General features: G+C 42.9%; 1 protein-coding gene across 2 annotated transcripts in view; it reads right to left on the reverse strand.

Annotated features, from left to right (window-relative positions):
* The window catches only part of pola1 (polymerase (DNA directed), alpha 1), a 62371-nt gene that overhangs the window by 44679 nt on the left and 2361 nt on the right, over nucleotides 1-15331 (reverse strand). For both annotated transcript variants that reach the window (XM_004081237.5, XM_078938990.1), the window contains exons 7-26: nucleotides 15173-15274; nucleotides 14973-15105; nucleotides 14758-14902; nucleotides 14121-14293; nucleotides 13892-14004; nucleotides 12940-13053; nucleotides 12769-12843; nucleotides 12542-12680; nucleotides 12220-12374; nucleotides 11958-12042; nucleotides 11756-11817; nucleotides 11400-11489; nucleotides 11168-11284; nucleotides 10920-11095; nucleotides 10704-10833; nucleotides 10139-10258; nucleotides 9961-10051; nucleotides 9757-9881; nucleotides 8816-8965; nucleotides 8586-8708 (exon numbers count right to left, since the gene is read on the reverse strand). In XM_004081237.5, coding sequence (XP_004081285.1) covers nucleotides 8586-8708; nucleotides 8816-8965; nucleotides 9757-9881; nucleotides 9961-10051; nucleotides 10139-10258; nucleotides 10704-10833; nucleotides 10920-11095; nucleotides 11168-11284; nucleotides 11400-11489; nucleotides 11756-11817; nucleotides 11958-12042; nucleotides 12220-12374; nucleotides 12542-12680; nucleotides 12769-12843; nucleotides 12940-13053; nucleotides 13892-14004; nucleotides 14121-14293; nucleotides 14758-14902; nucleotides 14973-15105; nucleotides 15173-15274 — 2418 coding nt within the window. The remainder of the gene's footprint in view (nucleotides 1-8585; nucleotides 8709-8815; nucleotides 8966-9756; nucleotides 9882-9960; nucleotides 10052-10138; nucleotides 10259-10703; nucleotides 10834-10919; nucleotides 11096-11167; nucleotides 11285-11399; nucleotides 11490-11755; nucleotides 11818-11957; nucleotides 12043-12219; nucleotides 12375-12541; nucleotides 12681-12768; nucleotides 12844-12939; nucleotides 13054-13891; nucleotides 14005-14120; nucleotides 14294-14757; nucleotides 14903-14972; nucleotides 15106-15172; nucleotides 15275-15331) is intronic.

A 15331-nucleotide genomic window follows, 5' to 3' on the forward strand; every position in this document is an offset into this window, starting at 1 on the left:
ACATAGCGCTATCTGAGGTGGGAGGGGCCAGTGGTCCCACACTCCAAGTGCTAAGATAAAGATATTAACAATCCCAAATTAAAACAAGTAAAATTATCTGTTCAGTAGGAATTCAAAATATTCTTGGATTCTAATGACCGACTTACCAAACCCCTGCCATAGTTTTGTTATTATGTCTACTGTTTTCAAGGATTTGGCAGTAAATTTATTTCTTAAAACCAGGAGAGATTGCAATTCTATTCATTTGGAAATAATGTCACAAAGTCACTCATTCTCCGTTTATTTGCTTTTTAAAATTGCGGAGCTTCAAAGCTTGAAGTAATAAATAAAACTCAAATTTGACATCTTGATGTTGTATTGAGTTTTACCATTTTTATATTTGCTCAATTCATTTTAAATGGCACATTTGTTTTCACTTTATCTAGATTTGGTAAAGAAGACAAACAGTGATAAATATTCAAATATCGCCCAAAAAAAAGCAACAAATCTGTTAACTATTACGTAGACAAGCTTTCTTTTATTTTTTAAAGCATATGCTTGGCGCCTTTGGCCAGAGTTTTACGATACGGTAGTCTCAATTAGATTTTTAGCCACGGTTCTTGGACACGAGCTGCATGGTGGGGCAGTGGTCAGCGCTCTTGCCTCACAGCTAGAAGGCCCTGGTTTGAATCCCAGCTGGGACCGCTCTGTGTGGAGTTTGCATGTTCTCCCTGTGCACTGGTTTTTTCCAGGAACTCCAGGTTCCTCCCGCAGTCCAAAAACATGCTTTATAAACGGTCACGACCATTTAAGGCAGCGGTATCAAACTCATTTTCACTGAGGGCCTCATCAGCATCAGATTTAACTTATACATGTAACTAAATGTAATGAAAAATAAAAGTAACTACTCCTTAATGTTAAATAACTCATTTATTTATTTATTTATTATAACTTTTTACTCAAATTTGATTCTGTCAGGTTAGGTTATATGGACAGTGTTTAAGTCCTACTGTATAGTTGCCCAATCCAATATTTCAAGTCCAATCCCCCCCAAGATATATACTATATTTGTTTTAAGATAAAAAACTTTTATGCTCTCGCGGGCCACCTAAAATGACATGGCGGGCCATGTGGTTTAAGGTCATACAGGTGCCATTTCTAAAGAAGGCAAATGTTTTTGGCTGTTATTTATTGAGTCACTAAAACTCTCAAAAAGATTGACAAACGCTTTTCTAACAGCTATGGAAGAGATGGTAGTATTGTGAGGATCCTGGTACCTGGGAGAAGGTTTTTTTTAGCTGGAGATCGTTCCTTCCTTAATCTGACAAGCAGGCAAACCACTCACACTGATGTATGACACAAGTCCAGCCAGCAATTCATTCATAAAATCCCTTTTTTATACACTTTTTGCTAGGACTTTTCCCATAAAATTGCTTTGTGAGGCTTGAAGAGCAGCTAAGCTAAATATACATTGCATAGTGTTCTCTGTCCAACTGGGTTTAAACCATTTACAAATTATCCTCTCATTAACAACTCTGTCAATGATTCCTACATGGACACCAGATGTCAGATCAATCTGTTATTAATTGTAATCCCTGCCATTAGCTTGGTCTCACATGGCCTCATTAGTAGGTGTTACTAGTGTTCCCGTTTAGATCCTGAACCCGTTCTGTACCGCCGTCAAGCGAATGCGGCTAAAATAGCAGCGCCACTCCCATGTGACTATTTGTTAAGTCCCGTCCTTTCAGGAGTAAAGCCAGCTATTTAGGAGAACTACACAACCAGGCTTCCTGACGCACACAAACGCACACCTTAGAGTAAACAAGTTTATATTCCTACTTCTAATTCAGGGAAACATAAAAATTACTCCTATTATCAGTACTCGTGGGTTTGATTCTAGGAAATGGTTTATCATTTCTCTGGCACAACAGACGACATGGAAATAGGGTCGCCGGGAGGGCAACAATGTTTTCTTAGACTTCATTACACCTAATGCACATACATGATTTTCACCGAAACCAAACTGTGACCCCTCTGCAGCTCGGCGTTTATCCCACATGCAAGCGTCAATCCTTCTTCCTCCTTCTCTTTGGATGCCAACTCCTCTGTCGGGCTGTTTTTAAACACAAGGACAGAGACTCAATTACATTAGAATGGCTTTCAGGAGTCATCCTTCATCCTGAGTCGCACACATACACCTGCTAATGGTCGTCAGATTTGCTGGCGTTGGGAACAAAGGTCAAACCGATCTGCAGTCCGCAACAATCAGCAGCTCCCCCCCTCCGCCTGTGTTCTTAGCATCGCTTGTTTAAGGGGACATAAACACACTGGCACAGAGCTTTGAAGAGCTGAGCTAAAAGTCACTGCTAAAGCACAAAACAAGAAGTAAATTAGGCAAAGTCAAGGGAACGGATTCCTGACCTTAACCCTGAACAACAGCAAGTTTTTAGAGCAATTAATCTTAGTTAACTGTCAGAGAAAACGATCCGGTGGTCACATAAATCTATCAGCCAGCAGCCGGCGGACAATAGACGTCTGCCGGTTGAATCAAACGCATTAATCAGCCCATCAAAAAACACATTTCACGCATGTGCTCCTTCATCCAACTGTTCGGTGGCGACTGTACAAAAGGACCCAAAATAACCGAGGGGCTGAGCGGGACATCAATCTGTGGCGAACGCTCGGCTGTGAAATCCTAAACCCTCACCTTCCTCTTAATACCCATCATCCCCCTCTTAATACCCACACATACCAGGACAGAGTAGGGCCACAACAAATGGTCCCCCCGACAAAGGGCAGAGTTCGGCCCGCGGCACCCGTAGGGGAGAGCGTGCACGTTGCTAGTGCCAGCGGACCAGAACTGGGAACCAGGATGGGCAATGAATAAGGGGCCTTCCATCCTCTAAAGTTAGCAAATCGAATCAGAGCTGCAGCCAAAAGTCTGTCAAGAAACCACTGTACCCCCCCCACCCCCAAACTCAAAATCTGACCTGCACTGTCCCATGAGACTTAGTCCTCTATTTAAACCGAGAGTGACAGAAAGATGAGAGCAAGGCCGATCAATAAATACAGAGAACACATGCACATTCACAGCAGACACCCCCCATCCCAACAGATGAAGGGGGTGGGGGGCGGATTTACACTGCGGACAGAGCGGTGATCAGTATACATGTTACAATTACAAAAATAAAAAGCCTCCTAAATTATGAGATGAAAGTAGAGTGCAAATGTGATGATTAAAATGGGGGCAGGGGTGCAAATGGCAATAGCCACAAATACACTGGAAACGCAGCTATAAATGCCAGCTGGCCTTTCTGGCCCTCTGCCGATGGAAACTACTGAGAACTACTTAGCTTCTAATAACTTTAGAGCTTGATGCACAACTTCTCTGTTGTGTTACTGCTAACGCTGACCAGCGAGCGAGCTCACCGTCAGAGAAGGGGACGCCGTTTTTAGGGTTTAACTTTATCCGTTTTCTTGACGAGGTGAAAAATGACACGTTTTACTGAGTTTTTGCCGTCTTCTTGTTGCGTTCCAATAAAAGCTTCCCGGACTCGTCTTCCTCCCTGAAAACGACCTGCAGTATAAATAGAGTCGTGTCCTTCATCGCAGATGCAAAGAAAACAAACCGCAAAGATTACCGGAAGGTGGTGGCTGATTATTTAGCCAACGACGGCTTCCAATGTGACCGATGACCTTTCGCATGCATGCGTCTGCAACATAATCAAGTTTGCTGAGCCCTCGACACACACACACCAATTTGGTGATATCACTCCACGTCTCGGGAAACAATAAACGTTAATGCAGTCAGGTGAAAGCCAATGGAGCGACGTCAGCAAAACGCTGACAGTCTTCACCAGTGAAAACCTTTTGAGGGTTTTTTTTAATGTTTGGCTGAGAAATATTGGGCTAGGGTTCATAAAGATTCATTGCAATAAACACAAAGATCCTTAAAGGATCATCTGCCACATTTTGAGTTTAAATATTACTTTGTTTGGGCTAATGAAAAAACAAAAACCACAGCAGAACCATCATGTGGCGTTTGTCCACTAGACGACCATTAACAATAGTACGACTTCCTAAGGAATCTGGTTGCTCACAGAGTGCTGTGTCCAAAAAGGTCAAGCTCAAAGTAATTTTTTGAAAATGTTTATACATTTTATTTTAGTGATCGATATCAGGTCGCACAGAAAGCAAACATAACATATAGGGCTGCAAGATATGAGGAAAACTCGCGAAATTGGTGATCAATATTACGATGACGATGTAACTTGCGATAAATGAACAAATGGAAAAAAAAAACAGAAACACTTCCATTTCACTGCAAAATTTTACTTTAAATAAGAGTCAAAATGCCTTAAATTATTCTCCAAATGACCCTCGTCTAATTAGGAGGGCAACATCTAACATAAAAGCTCCATCCGATTGGTCAAATACGTACAGGGATTTATTAAATAGTTCAAGTTGCCATAAGATTTTTTAGCACATTTAAGGTTTACCATTTATTGCAATTTTTGCCAACTTCTGCGATATGATTATTGCGAAACTTGAAATCGCGATAACGATAAATTTGCGATTAATTGTGCAGGCCAAATAACATACAATATTTTTAGATTTATTCATCATCTGATTCTGAAAGGAGTTTTATTTTGAAAAATTACCGGACATCTGTCTGTAGCTCACTACATACGTTATCATTGTAGCTCATTTCAAACCCCCCAGGATGGCAAAGTAAACAAAAGCCTCTTTGAGCTCAACTGAAGAAGAGTCTGCAGCCTCAAAGTAAAAGGAAGATGCATTTGATAGACAATTAAAAGAATTTTGCTTGAAATAAGTTATTTTTCTACATAAAGACGATTTTTCTTCCCTTTACCTGAAAATATGGATTCATTACAAGAGGTTTTTTCCAACCTGCTCTGCATGATATGCCAGCTCTCTAATGTAACAGGGATGCTAAGAAAAGTTCCACTTGGCTAGATTTTATTTTAAAAATACCAATTATGATGTTTGTTTGTTTATCTTGTTGTATTTATTCACTGCATTTGAAAGGTTGGTCCTTGAAAAGAGACATTAAACGAATCTGGGATGCAAATTAAGTTTGAAATCTAAGCTAAAAGAGCCATTTCAGAAAAGACTGTCAACACAGAAAAGGTTGGACAGCAAAAGCCTCTGCGCACGTCTGACACTCTGGCCTTGCAGAACGTGTTGCAGCAATGCGTCGTGACATGAAGGCGATCCGTCTGTGGCACAGCAGAGGTGTCCCGGAGGCTCGGGTTGCTCTGATTGCAGCCTTCAGCTCTTCTGCTTTGTTGGGTCTGGTGTCTTTTCCTTTTCACAATCCCCACAGAGTGTTTCCGTCAGCCCAGTTTGGTTGGCCAATCACGAACACATAATGCAGGAGTTTGCAGTTTCGGTGGTGAAATCACCACAGCAGAAGGAAGCGTGGAGAGATGCAGAACTTACTGGAAACAATCGACCAACAACAACAGCAGCAGCAGAAGGCCTCCAGCAGCTTCAAATCTGGATTTCAAAATGCTAAATGTATGTAGATCTAAAAAGAGGACAGTTCTTTCTTATCTTTAACTGCTGGATTCAAGGGTGACGTGACCCCAGGATTGTGTCTCTACAAACTCCAGCTGAAGAAACCAGCTTCAAGCATCTCGACTAAGCCGTCTTTTGAAAACTTTAACATCAAAAGCAGTTTTCATTTCTGCAGGTTGGCAGGAGGAAACACTTGATGCATCGCCATGACGATTTCGGATGATTTTTTTCCTCCTAAATCTCAAACCTTAAGATATAACTGAATATAAAAGGAGGACTCAAGAAAGATCCAAGCATTTGTTTTGTAAAAAATGTGGTAAACAATAAACAGATGAGTTTATTTTCCTTGTGTGACAATAATGCGGTGAATAATCGCATAATTGAACCTCAAGTGTTTGAGAAACCTGGACATTACTTTGTGTGGGTAAATGCAGTCAAAACAAGCTCATCCGTAACCTTTTGATGAGAAACGTCTCTTTTTCAGATAATTACAGAGCATCTTCCTTCAGAGCGCTTATTGAATTACAGCGAACAGGGGTTTAAAAGTAAATAATCGTGAGAGGACAAAAAAAAAGGGTGCAAGTTTGGAGGCTAAGAAACTCAAACCAGTGAGTCAAATCCTCAACTTTCACAAAGCCACGATTGATGGAGAACGACCGGAGGCAGGAAAACAACATTATAACATAACACGCAGTCTGTTACGGCTCTGCCCCCTATTAGGAACCACAATGAATGTGTAAGAGGAGACTAATGAAGGACTCCCCTGAGGCAAACCCTGATGTCTCTGCTGAGGACCTGTACTGTTAGAGCTCATTAAATCAACATGAGTACTATCACTGGCATGGAGGGTGTGTGCATGTGTGTCTGTGTATGTGTGTGTGGTGTTCCGTTACAACACCAGCTTTAGCTCTTTATGTCATGCAGTACACATGCTGCTTTGCGGCGCTTTATTAGAGTGCACGCCCTGACACAATCAGACTTTACATGGAGAGAGTCTGTGTGTCATGCAAACACGGCAAACTACAGACAAGAGGGGCTGCAAGATGAGGAAGACTGAAACAGAAATCTGAATCTGATGGCATTAACTAGCAGGAGTTCATGTATTCCAAACAGAGAGGGGCTAAAGGTTAGAGGGGGACACTGAAAGCTGTCAAAAACAAACCAAATATCTAATATCAGGAAGGAGAAACATCTGGATTATGATGCAACACTGCCCTCTAGTGGACGGTTGGAGGATTTTCAATAAATGTAATCAAAAACTTCCAAAACTTTCAAAGATACGCCAGCGTCTGTTCTGGCAGATGTTGCAGAATCTGTGCTTGGTTACTGATTATGCTTTTACATGAATGTAATTGTAACTCAGCAGTCTTTGAAGACTCTCATTATGTCATCTCCAGTGATCATTGGAGATGACATACAGCTCCAGATTGAAGTGTACAGGAAGTCTACTCACACAGATTGTTTCTCTTTCGGCTTTTCCCATCAGGGGTCGCCACAGCGAACGAGTCGCATGGTAAACTTGGCAATGTTTTACGCCGGATGCCCTTCCTGACGCAACCCTCTCAAAGCAACCGGGCTTGGGACCGGCACAGAAGTAGAGAAGGGAACAGGGAGCAGCCCGGAGTCGAACCCAGGTTTCACGGACGGAAGGCGCCGCAAACCAGCACGAGCTAAACCGGCTCGCACGAGCTAAACCGGCTCTCTACTCACACAGATTAGTACCTGTTATTTGATTCAAACCACCCTTTACAGCACAAACTAGGCGTTATCAGGACTTTACACACAGAGCCCAGGAGGTGCCCACAAGCTCTGATGGATAGAAGGAAGAAGAGCAACATATCCGTCAAGCCCTCCGAACCTGTGGACATCCCAAGTGGGCGTTCACCAAATCCCAACATACAAGAAAACAAGACAGGAAGGAACAAGAGCCATAAGGGAACAGTATTTCCATTCCTTATATCTCAGGCCTGTCTGAGAAACTAAAAAGGATTTTCAGACAACATAACATCCCAGTTTATCTCAAACCAGTTAATACTCTGAGATAAAAACTGGTTCACCCTAAGGACAAAATTCCCAGCTACAAACAGAGTAATGTTGTGTACTCTATGCACTGCAAAGACAACTGCAATGAACATTATATAGGAGAAACCAAACAACCTCTACACAAACGGCTTTACCAACATCGCAGAGCCAACCCAAGTGGACCTGAGTCTGCAGTACATCTCCACCTGAAGGCCACAAGCCACTCGCTCGAGGACAGTGATGTCCGAATTCTAGCCAGAGAGAAAGGATGATTTGAGCGAGGAGTGAAAGAAGCCATCTTTGTCAAGAAGGAGAAACCTTCAGTTAATAAGAATGGTGGTCTCAGGTTTATTCTCCATCCATCTACGGCAGTGTTCTGAAACCCAAACAAACCGAACCAGTTTCACCTGGGTCAACATCTGAAAGAGATGACCAGGTTGGGGAGGGTAGCCACCGTCTCCCTAACCCCCGCTGAGGACAAAGGACCCCTAACGACCCGAAACTCTGTAGTCTAAGTAGGTCTGACTCCTCCCCCATGAGCACATATGTACCAGCTATTTCCGAATTGACAAAACCTTTGGGATTAGAGGTGAAACGTCTTCAACTTTAAAAACCAAGTCCAGATGACAACCTTTAAACCTACTACTATGACTAAACTCACCAGTAGCAGAATATTGGCCTTTTCTTTGACACCAAACACACGAACGAGTTCTCAAACATCAAATGTGGTTTACTCACTAAGGCTATGATGCTAAAGGTGGAATAAGTTTTCCTCTACTTCAAATCTTGAACTACTGTCTTAGGTTTCAAACACTGACTGTATGAGGACGTCAACCAAAGGAAGTCAATTCTGTTGCCATTTTCTTCACAATACAGATGCTGGCATGTTGGAGCCAGACAACATCGGTGATTGGTCAGAGTTGGTACGAGTGTTGTTTTTAGAGCGGCCACCCTCACCAATCAGGAGAGAGCTGGTTGGAAGGCCACACCCCTATCACTTCAAAACCTGCACTGTCTGTTGCTCAAAGGTTCCAGCGGCTCACCTCTCTGCCTTTGTGCGTCACCAGAGCAGCCAGCGGCTTTGCATAGAAGCGGCTAAAGCTGAATCCCAGGCAGCCGTACATGCTGTTGGCCGTCAACTTCAGGGCCTTCTGACGGATGTCATACTGCGGCACAGAAACACCACGAGAGGAGCTTCACATCACACAGACGCATTTGAAGCGTAAAAATCAAAAAGAACCAAAAAGGGGGGTCTGACACAAAGATCTGTTACCTGCATGTACAGATCCGGGTTGATGTCCTGCTGCTTCATCAGCTGTTTGACCTGTTTACGCCGTTCAACCAGTTTCCTGATTTCTTTAGGGAGAATTCCCATTTCCAGGCCGGGATCTGGAATCTCTGGAATTTCTTCTGATTCATCTTCCTGTTACCATAGAAATATAAAAAAAAGAAGAAAAGAAAGATATTTAAAAAAATCTGAATTTTTTCTTTCTTTTTTGTTTTAGAAGTATGGGCTCAATTTACAATCAGCTTTAAGTGAATAAAAAACCAGGATCTGCATTTATAAATTAGACACTTTACATTCTAATGTAATCATAATGGTCTTTTAAAGTGTGGTACACCTGGAGTGGGGGTGTAATGAATTATTTTACCAAAGACTCAATTTATATTAAAATCTGTGGTTGACGATACGATTCATAGTCGACATTGGTTCATGTTGAACGATCTGATTCACCGACCTAAAATACGATCCAGAACATCTTTAGCCAAAAGATAATCAAGCGTAAATCAAATATGTGTACAAACAGACAGATGTCCATCATGTCCTGGACCAAATGGGCTCAAGGCCCCGCCCCCACGAAAATGTATGCTTAACATGGAAAACCAGGTCTGAATTAAAACCGACAGAAATTGAAAAGGGGAAATAAATGGAAAAGGGGAAAATATAAAACAGAAGCTGTTCCAAACAAACTTTTTTAGTTTCAGGTTTACAAAATTTTTAAATTTATGTTTTCAGTTTTTCTTCAAATTTAAAATATATATTTTCTTATTTACATTTTTTTCTTTCGTCAAATGTTCAATACTTAAATGTGTACTTCTGACTATAAAACCGTTTTTTTTTCTAAATTACAGTCTGGTTTTTCATTCGTTGGAAGCTGATCCTGATTGGACCTCATTCTGAATAGCGCTCATTTTATAGCGATGAAGACCAACCTCCCTCTTCCTGCGGGAGTTCTGAGCCTCCCTCTGCACGGTGGTGAAGCAGATGTTAAACTCCTGGATGATGGAGGGATACAAGCTGTTGAAGTCTAGAAGGAGCACAAACTGATCGTAGAAACCTGGAAGAGGAGAGGGATGATAGTCAGAGCACATGGCCTAACTTTGGAGAAAACATACAGCGTTCAGACATGGACTCACCCACTTTGGGGTCCAGAACCAGACCTCCAGAATATGCTGCCTTCTTCTTCCTTTTCCCTTTTCCTGCATCCACATCCTCCTCTCCATCACCCTAAAGAGAAGGAAAAAAAACAAAATAGTGTGTCAAATAAGTCACAGTAAAAAGGAAGTTAACTCTAGTCTTTTTAAATGTTCCCACCATCTCCAGCTGTGCTTTTTTAAAGGACGGTTTGTCGGGGACAATGTAGTTCTTGTCGTGGAATGCATGAAGCAGCAGGTATTCGTTCCTCTCTGAACGGCCACCCATCAGCGTGCGAGACTGCAGAGAACAGGAAGAAACCATGAGCTCTCTGGAGACCCACTCTGATTATGTTTTGACCGGTTTTTAAAGCAGCGGTCTTTTCATTATGAATAAGACTTTGGTTTCTTTTTAGCCCAAATCAAAAAAACCTGAGTCGTTTCTAGAACATAGTTTCTGCAGAGCGACAAGTTCATTAGAAATTTGCTTCTGAGTTGAGGGTAGGACCATTCCTCTCCTTGTTACCGATAGCTCAAAGCAGGGAGCTTCTGGCCCCTTCAGTGTATTTTCTGTCACAAAAAAAACTGTTTTGGGGGGCCTGCCCCTGATTCCAAAGGATTTATATAAAGACATACTCAGAAACTCTATTTTACTTTTTTAATGCCTGTCCTCCATCATGAGAAAAACGCATCAAAAACAAGTTAAAAAACAGGGCTATAAGCAAAAAGGGAATTCTCTGAGTTACCAGGACATTTCCGGCGATGTTGGTGATCTGCAGGGCGAGAGGAAGCACATTGAGCTCGCACATAATCTGGAGGATCAGCTTGGCGTCGGTCCACGTCAACTCCAGCAGGTACAGCAGGTGAGGAGAGTCGCTGTCACACAGGATTACCAGGTACGCTTGTTATTTCTGTGGAGTGAGTCTGTGGGATTTACTTCAAATGCGTCAAATCAGGCTCACCTGTACAGATTCTTGACCTCCTCCTGGGGGACGGTGACTCTCTCCACCTTCAGCACCTGAGCGGCCAGCTCAGTCAGGTGGTAACTTTTGCAGCGAATCAGCTCTTTGGCGGAGATCTCCACATCACACACCAGACGGCCGCAGGTTGCATTCTTCTCCGCGAAGAGACCTCGACCCTGCAAAACAGAAAGTTCAAACCTGATTTCACTCCAAAACAGGAGGATCGTTCTATGAATCTCATCTCTTACCCCTAATTTGGGCATGTTGGCTCTTCTGAGACGCCCTATTTTAGACCAGTGGGGAACTTTGCACACATTGATCCTCTGCAGGAGAACTTCCAGATCAAAACCAAAGATGTCGTGACCCTAAACACACACAAACAAAAGCAATACAACTAAAGAAAAGTGACATAAGATGTGAAAAGAGGAGCTTCCATCATCAGAGAGGAGCTTTGTCACAGCGGATTAACGAGTTGCTCACCACCAGCACATCGGGGTCGATCTTGTGCATTTTGGCCAAAAAGAAGCCGAGTAGAGTCCGCTCCGTGGAAGCGATCTCCACCTTCCCGTTCTGTCAGAGAGGACAAGTGACGGAACTTCTCACATGTATGAAACGTCATGTCAGACTCACCGAAAACAATCAAAAACATTTACACTTCTTCCATTCAGACGTCCAAAAAATAACAAAAACATGTGTGAATTGTATCATTTCTATGTGTAATTTGAAGTAAATCCTCTTTTGGTTACGGAAAAAAAACCTGTTATTGAATGTGGAATTTCAAAATAAAATGCTTTCAAAGAGAATCTTTTATTTCAAGCACACTATCCATGACCCACCTTCTTCCTTAGAGCCTCTTTGAAGTCGTACGGGAAAATGCAGTCTGCTGGTTTACTGATCACTGTGGGCAGAAAAACAACACAACCGGTTTCCCACAAATTCTGACCAAATTGACACTAAAGGAGAGTTTTTTGGGGGGGTTTTCAGATTCCCTGCACACCCTGAAATTTAGAGTGAGAAAATCAAGTACTGGTGACTCACCACAGAAATAGTTCTGATACGGAGTCTGAGGAGGAGCTTTGTCCATGTGGAAGCCGTAGTGAAGGAGGGCAGCGAGGGACACAATCTGCAGAAAAAAAACCTTCAGCTGCGTTTCGGTTCCCCTACGGCTTTGCCACACACAAAAAAAAAAATAAAAAACCTCCAACTTATTTTAGCAAACAACTGATCCTAATGGAACGCTATTAAAGACAAAAAAGGCTATTCGAATCCCAGTTGAAGGGATTTTCGCTGGAACTCTGACCTCGTTGTGGTGCGTCTTTGGGTTCTGCACAGTCTTGAGGCTGATGGACATGACCGTGAGCGGCGGAGGTGGCAGGTCTTTGACTAAAGAAATGGTGTCGCCCCTCAGAGCCAGGACCTCCACCTTACACCAGCTGACCGGCTGGTGCATCATCTCTACCGCAGACAGGGTGGACATGTCAGAACTCCAAACGCCCAGCACTCACGTGAACATCTTTAGCTACTTGAACCGCGCATGACAAAAGAACTAATATCTAGAGGGAGGTTATGCTTTTGAAAATTCCACCATCAACTCCAGAGATTTCCGTAAATGTCTTTCTTACGTGGTGTCTTGATATCCAACCAGCAGGGGCCTTTAATTTTCCTGCTGAGGAGAAAGTGCTCCAGACTGGAGGTGTTCGTTCCAAAAATGTGGGAGAAGGTCGCCCCCTTCAGGTCGGGCGGCAGAGCTGGAAACTCGGCCTTCAATAGACAAAACACACAAAAAAACGTCAAACCAGACTGTTCCGGCTTTGAGCGACGGCGTCGAAGGAGGCAGGCGTTTGCTCACAGAGTATTGGATCTGCAGGTATTCGCACTGATTGGGAACATCAGGAATTTCAAAAGCGTAGTTCTTCTCCACTTTCTGCAGGGAAACAATTTAAAGAAATGTATAATCCAAATCCAACAGGACAAAAACTCCTTAATGCAATAGAGATGACAGAGAGGGACAAACACCGACCTTTGATTTGAACTTCATGACCTTAAATTTCTCAGAGAGCTCGCTGAATTCTTGGTAAACGTCCATCATTCCTACAGGCTCGCCAGACACTTCGCCGGTTTTGGGGTTGGTTTTCTGTTGAGTACATTCAATAAGAGTGGAGAATTTTGAAACATGTTTGAGTTTACCAACATTTAAGCGGATTTTCAATTTAAAAGCCAAACAAAAAACAACGGAAATACCTGGAACTGAACAAAAACTTAACATTTTTTATTACGTTTTAAGCTACTTTTCTGGACAGAATGAAAGATTAGATTTGATTATTTTAGACTGTATATCCCTGCACCGAATATGTGGGGGGAAACAATGACTTCCTGATTGAAGCTCACGTACAAACAAAATCAGCTGGGGCTGAGTTAGTTCTCCAAATCCACTTCAATTCGACACATCACCAACAGCGAAAAACACCGTCAGGTTTTGGTCTCTATGAATCAGTTGAGCTTTTGAGAGGTACAACTTATTACCTTTGTTTTTTTTTATTTATTTATAACAAAATCAACTCAAAAAAGGGGGCGTGGCTTTTTTGGCTAACGCACTTTTAAACATTGTGCTCTGTAAATTCCTTTGGCTACTTAGTCCCACATATTTGTCCAGTTTTGGAAACAAATTGAAAAAGCTGTATTTGGACCAGTACTTCATCAGACAGAGTGATAGTACTCATGGCATATAAACATGTGCTTTACATTAAAGGGAACTTACGGGATGGACTATTGTACTGTGGAGCCATTTCTCTAAAGATTGAATGATCCTTTTATTTTGAAAGCTGTTTTAACAGACTTCTGTCTTGCAGTTTTTCCAGATTGTTTGTCACCGGTGAACGTGATCATGTCAGTGTCCAATAAAATGTACTAAAAAGGTTCTACAACGTTTTCTTTCGTTGACCATGCATGAGTGCAAACACAGTGGCACTCACGTATTCACGAGGTAGAAGGTAAATTGTCCGCTCGATGTTCTTGACGGTGACGCAGCAGCTCACGTGAGACTTTGCCGACTGAATCCACACTTTCCCAAACAGGTAGACCACACCTGAGCCACGGCCAGAGATAAATATTAGGACAGGCACCATAAACCTCCGCCAGATCTCAGACTTTGAAAAGAAGGAGGTCTTCTTCTGATTCATAGCAGGTTCCACCACGACTTACCCGGTTGGTTGTAAGGGTCTTCAAAGGCGTCCAGCCAATAAAAGCGAAAGGCCGGCTCTCCGTCCTCACCCTCCACCAACGGCAGCTGGCTGGAGTCCACATGCACTTCTGCGGGGACGTCACTCGCTCCAGTCTCCTCCTCTTGACCCCAATGACCCCCAACTCTGGAGGGACTGCAACAAGAAGAAAAACTGTGAAGCTATTCATCGAAATCAAATACTGGATTAACAGCAAAGGAAGCACTACGTGCTTGTTTTCCATGAAGTACAAATCAAATCACCTCGTAATCATAATGGCTACTCTAAATTTGGCGTAGCTGAAATCTGGATCAAAAGTGTACGGCTGGACAGCTCCAATATTGCTAACTATTTTTGTTTTACTGCTAATGTTAGGTTGGAGGTGTGAGGGGCTGTAAGGTAGCGGGAGAGCGTGTAAACAGACCAACAACCACAACTCCGAGGGGAGTTTGTAATGAACTACTGCTGCTCTGCAGAAACTATGTCCTAGAAAACGACACAATTTTTTTAACATTTTTGCTAAAAAACAACATGATCATAATCAAAAGACCACCGGGAACGGTTTAGGAATACTACTAAAAAAATGTTATGAGGAAATCAAGAAACCTGGATTAACTTACAGGGGGGCTGGACTCAGGGGCTCCTTCTTTGGCTCAACTTTAGGCACTGAGGGTGCTGCTTCAGCTTCTGTCTCCTCTTTGATCTCAGGCTCCGTCTCCATCGGTTCATCAAAATCCACCTCGTCTAATGCCAGTGAGTCGTTCTCTGAGAAGAACATTGATGATACAGTCACGCTTAAAAACAACAAATGCCAAAGAGCTGGAGTCTTCCTCACCTTCTTCTTCTTCTTTTGGTTTTTCCACCTTTTCACTGCTTTTTTCCAGAGGGGGAGACGGGCAGGCCGGCGGTCTGAGCTCTGCAGGTGGAGGACGGACGGTTTTAGCCTTTAACCCCGTCATCGGAGACTCCTAAAACGACATGAGTGAGGTTAAGCGGTCAGCTTCAGACATGCAGAGTCAAGAGGTGTGGAGGTACCTTAGGCATCTGATGTCTGATGGAGAAGGGGTTCATGGGTGAACCCAAAGACTTCTTCTTCTTCAGCGTGATCACTGGGGGAGGAGCCAGAACCGCTGGTTTCTGGAGTATAAGACAACACATCGGATGAGACGGAGACAGGCAAAGATTGAATTAAAC

The sequence above is a fragment of the Oryzias latipes genome, chromosome 20 (assembly GCF_053564925.1).
Source record: "Oryzias latipes strain Hd-rR chromosome 20, Olatipes_Hd-rR_3.1".
Classification (NCBI taxonomy): domain Eukaryota; kingdom Metazoa; phylum Chordata; class Actinopteri; order Beloniformes; family Adrianichthyidae; genus Oryzias; species Oryzias latipes.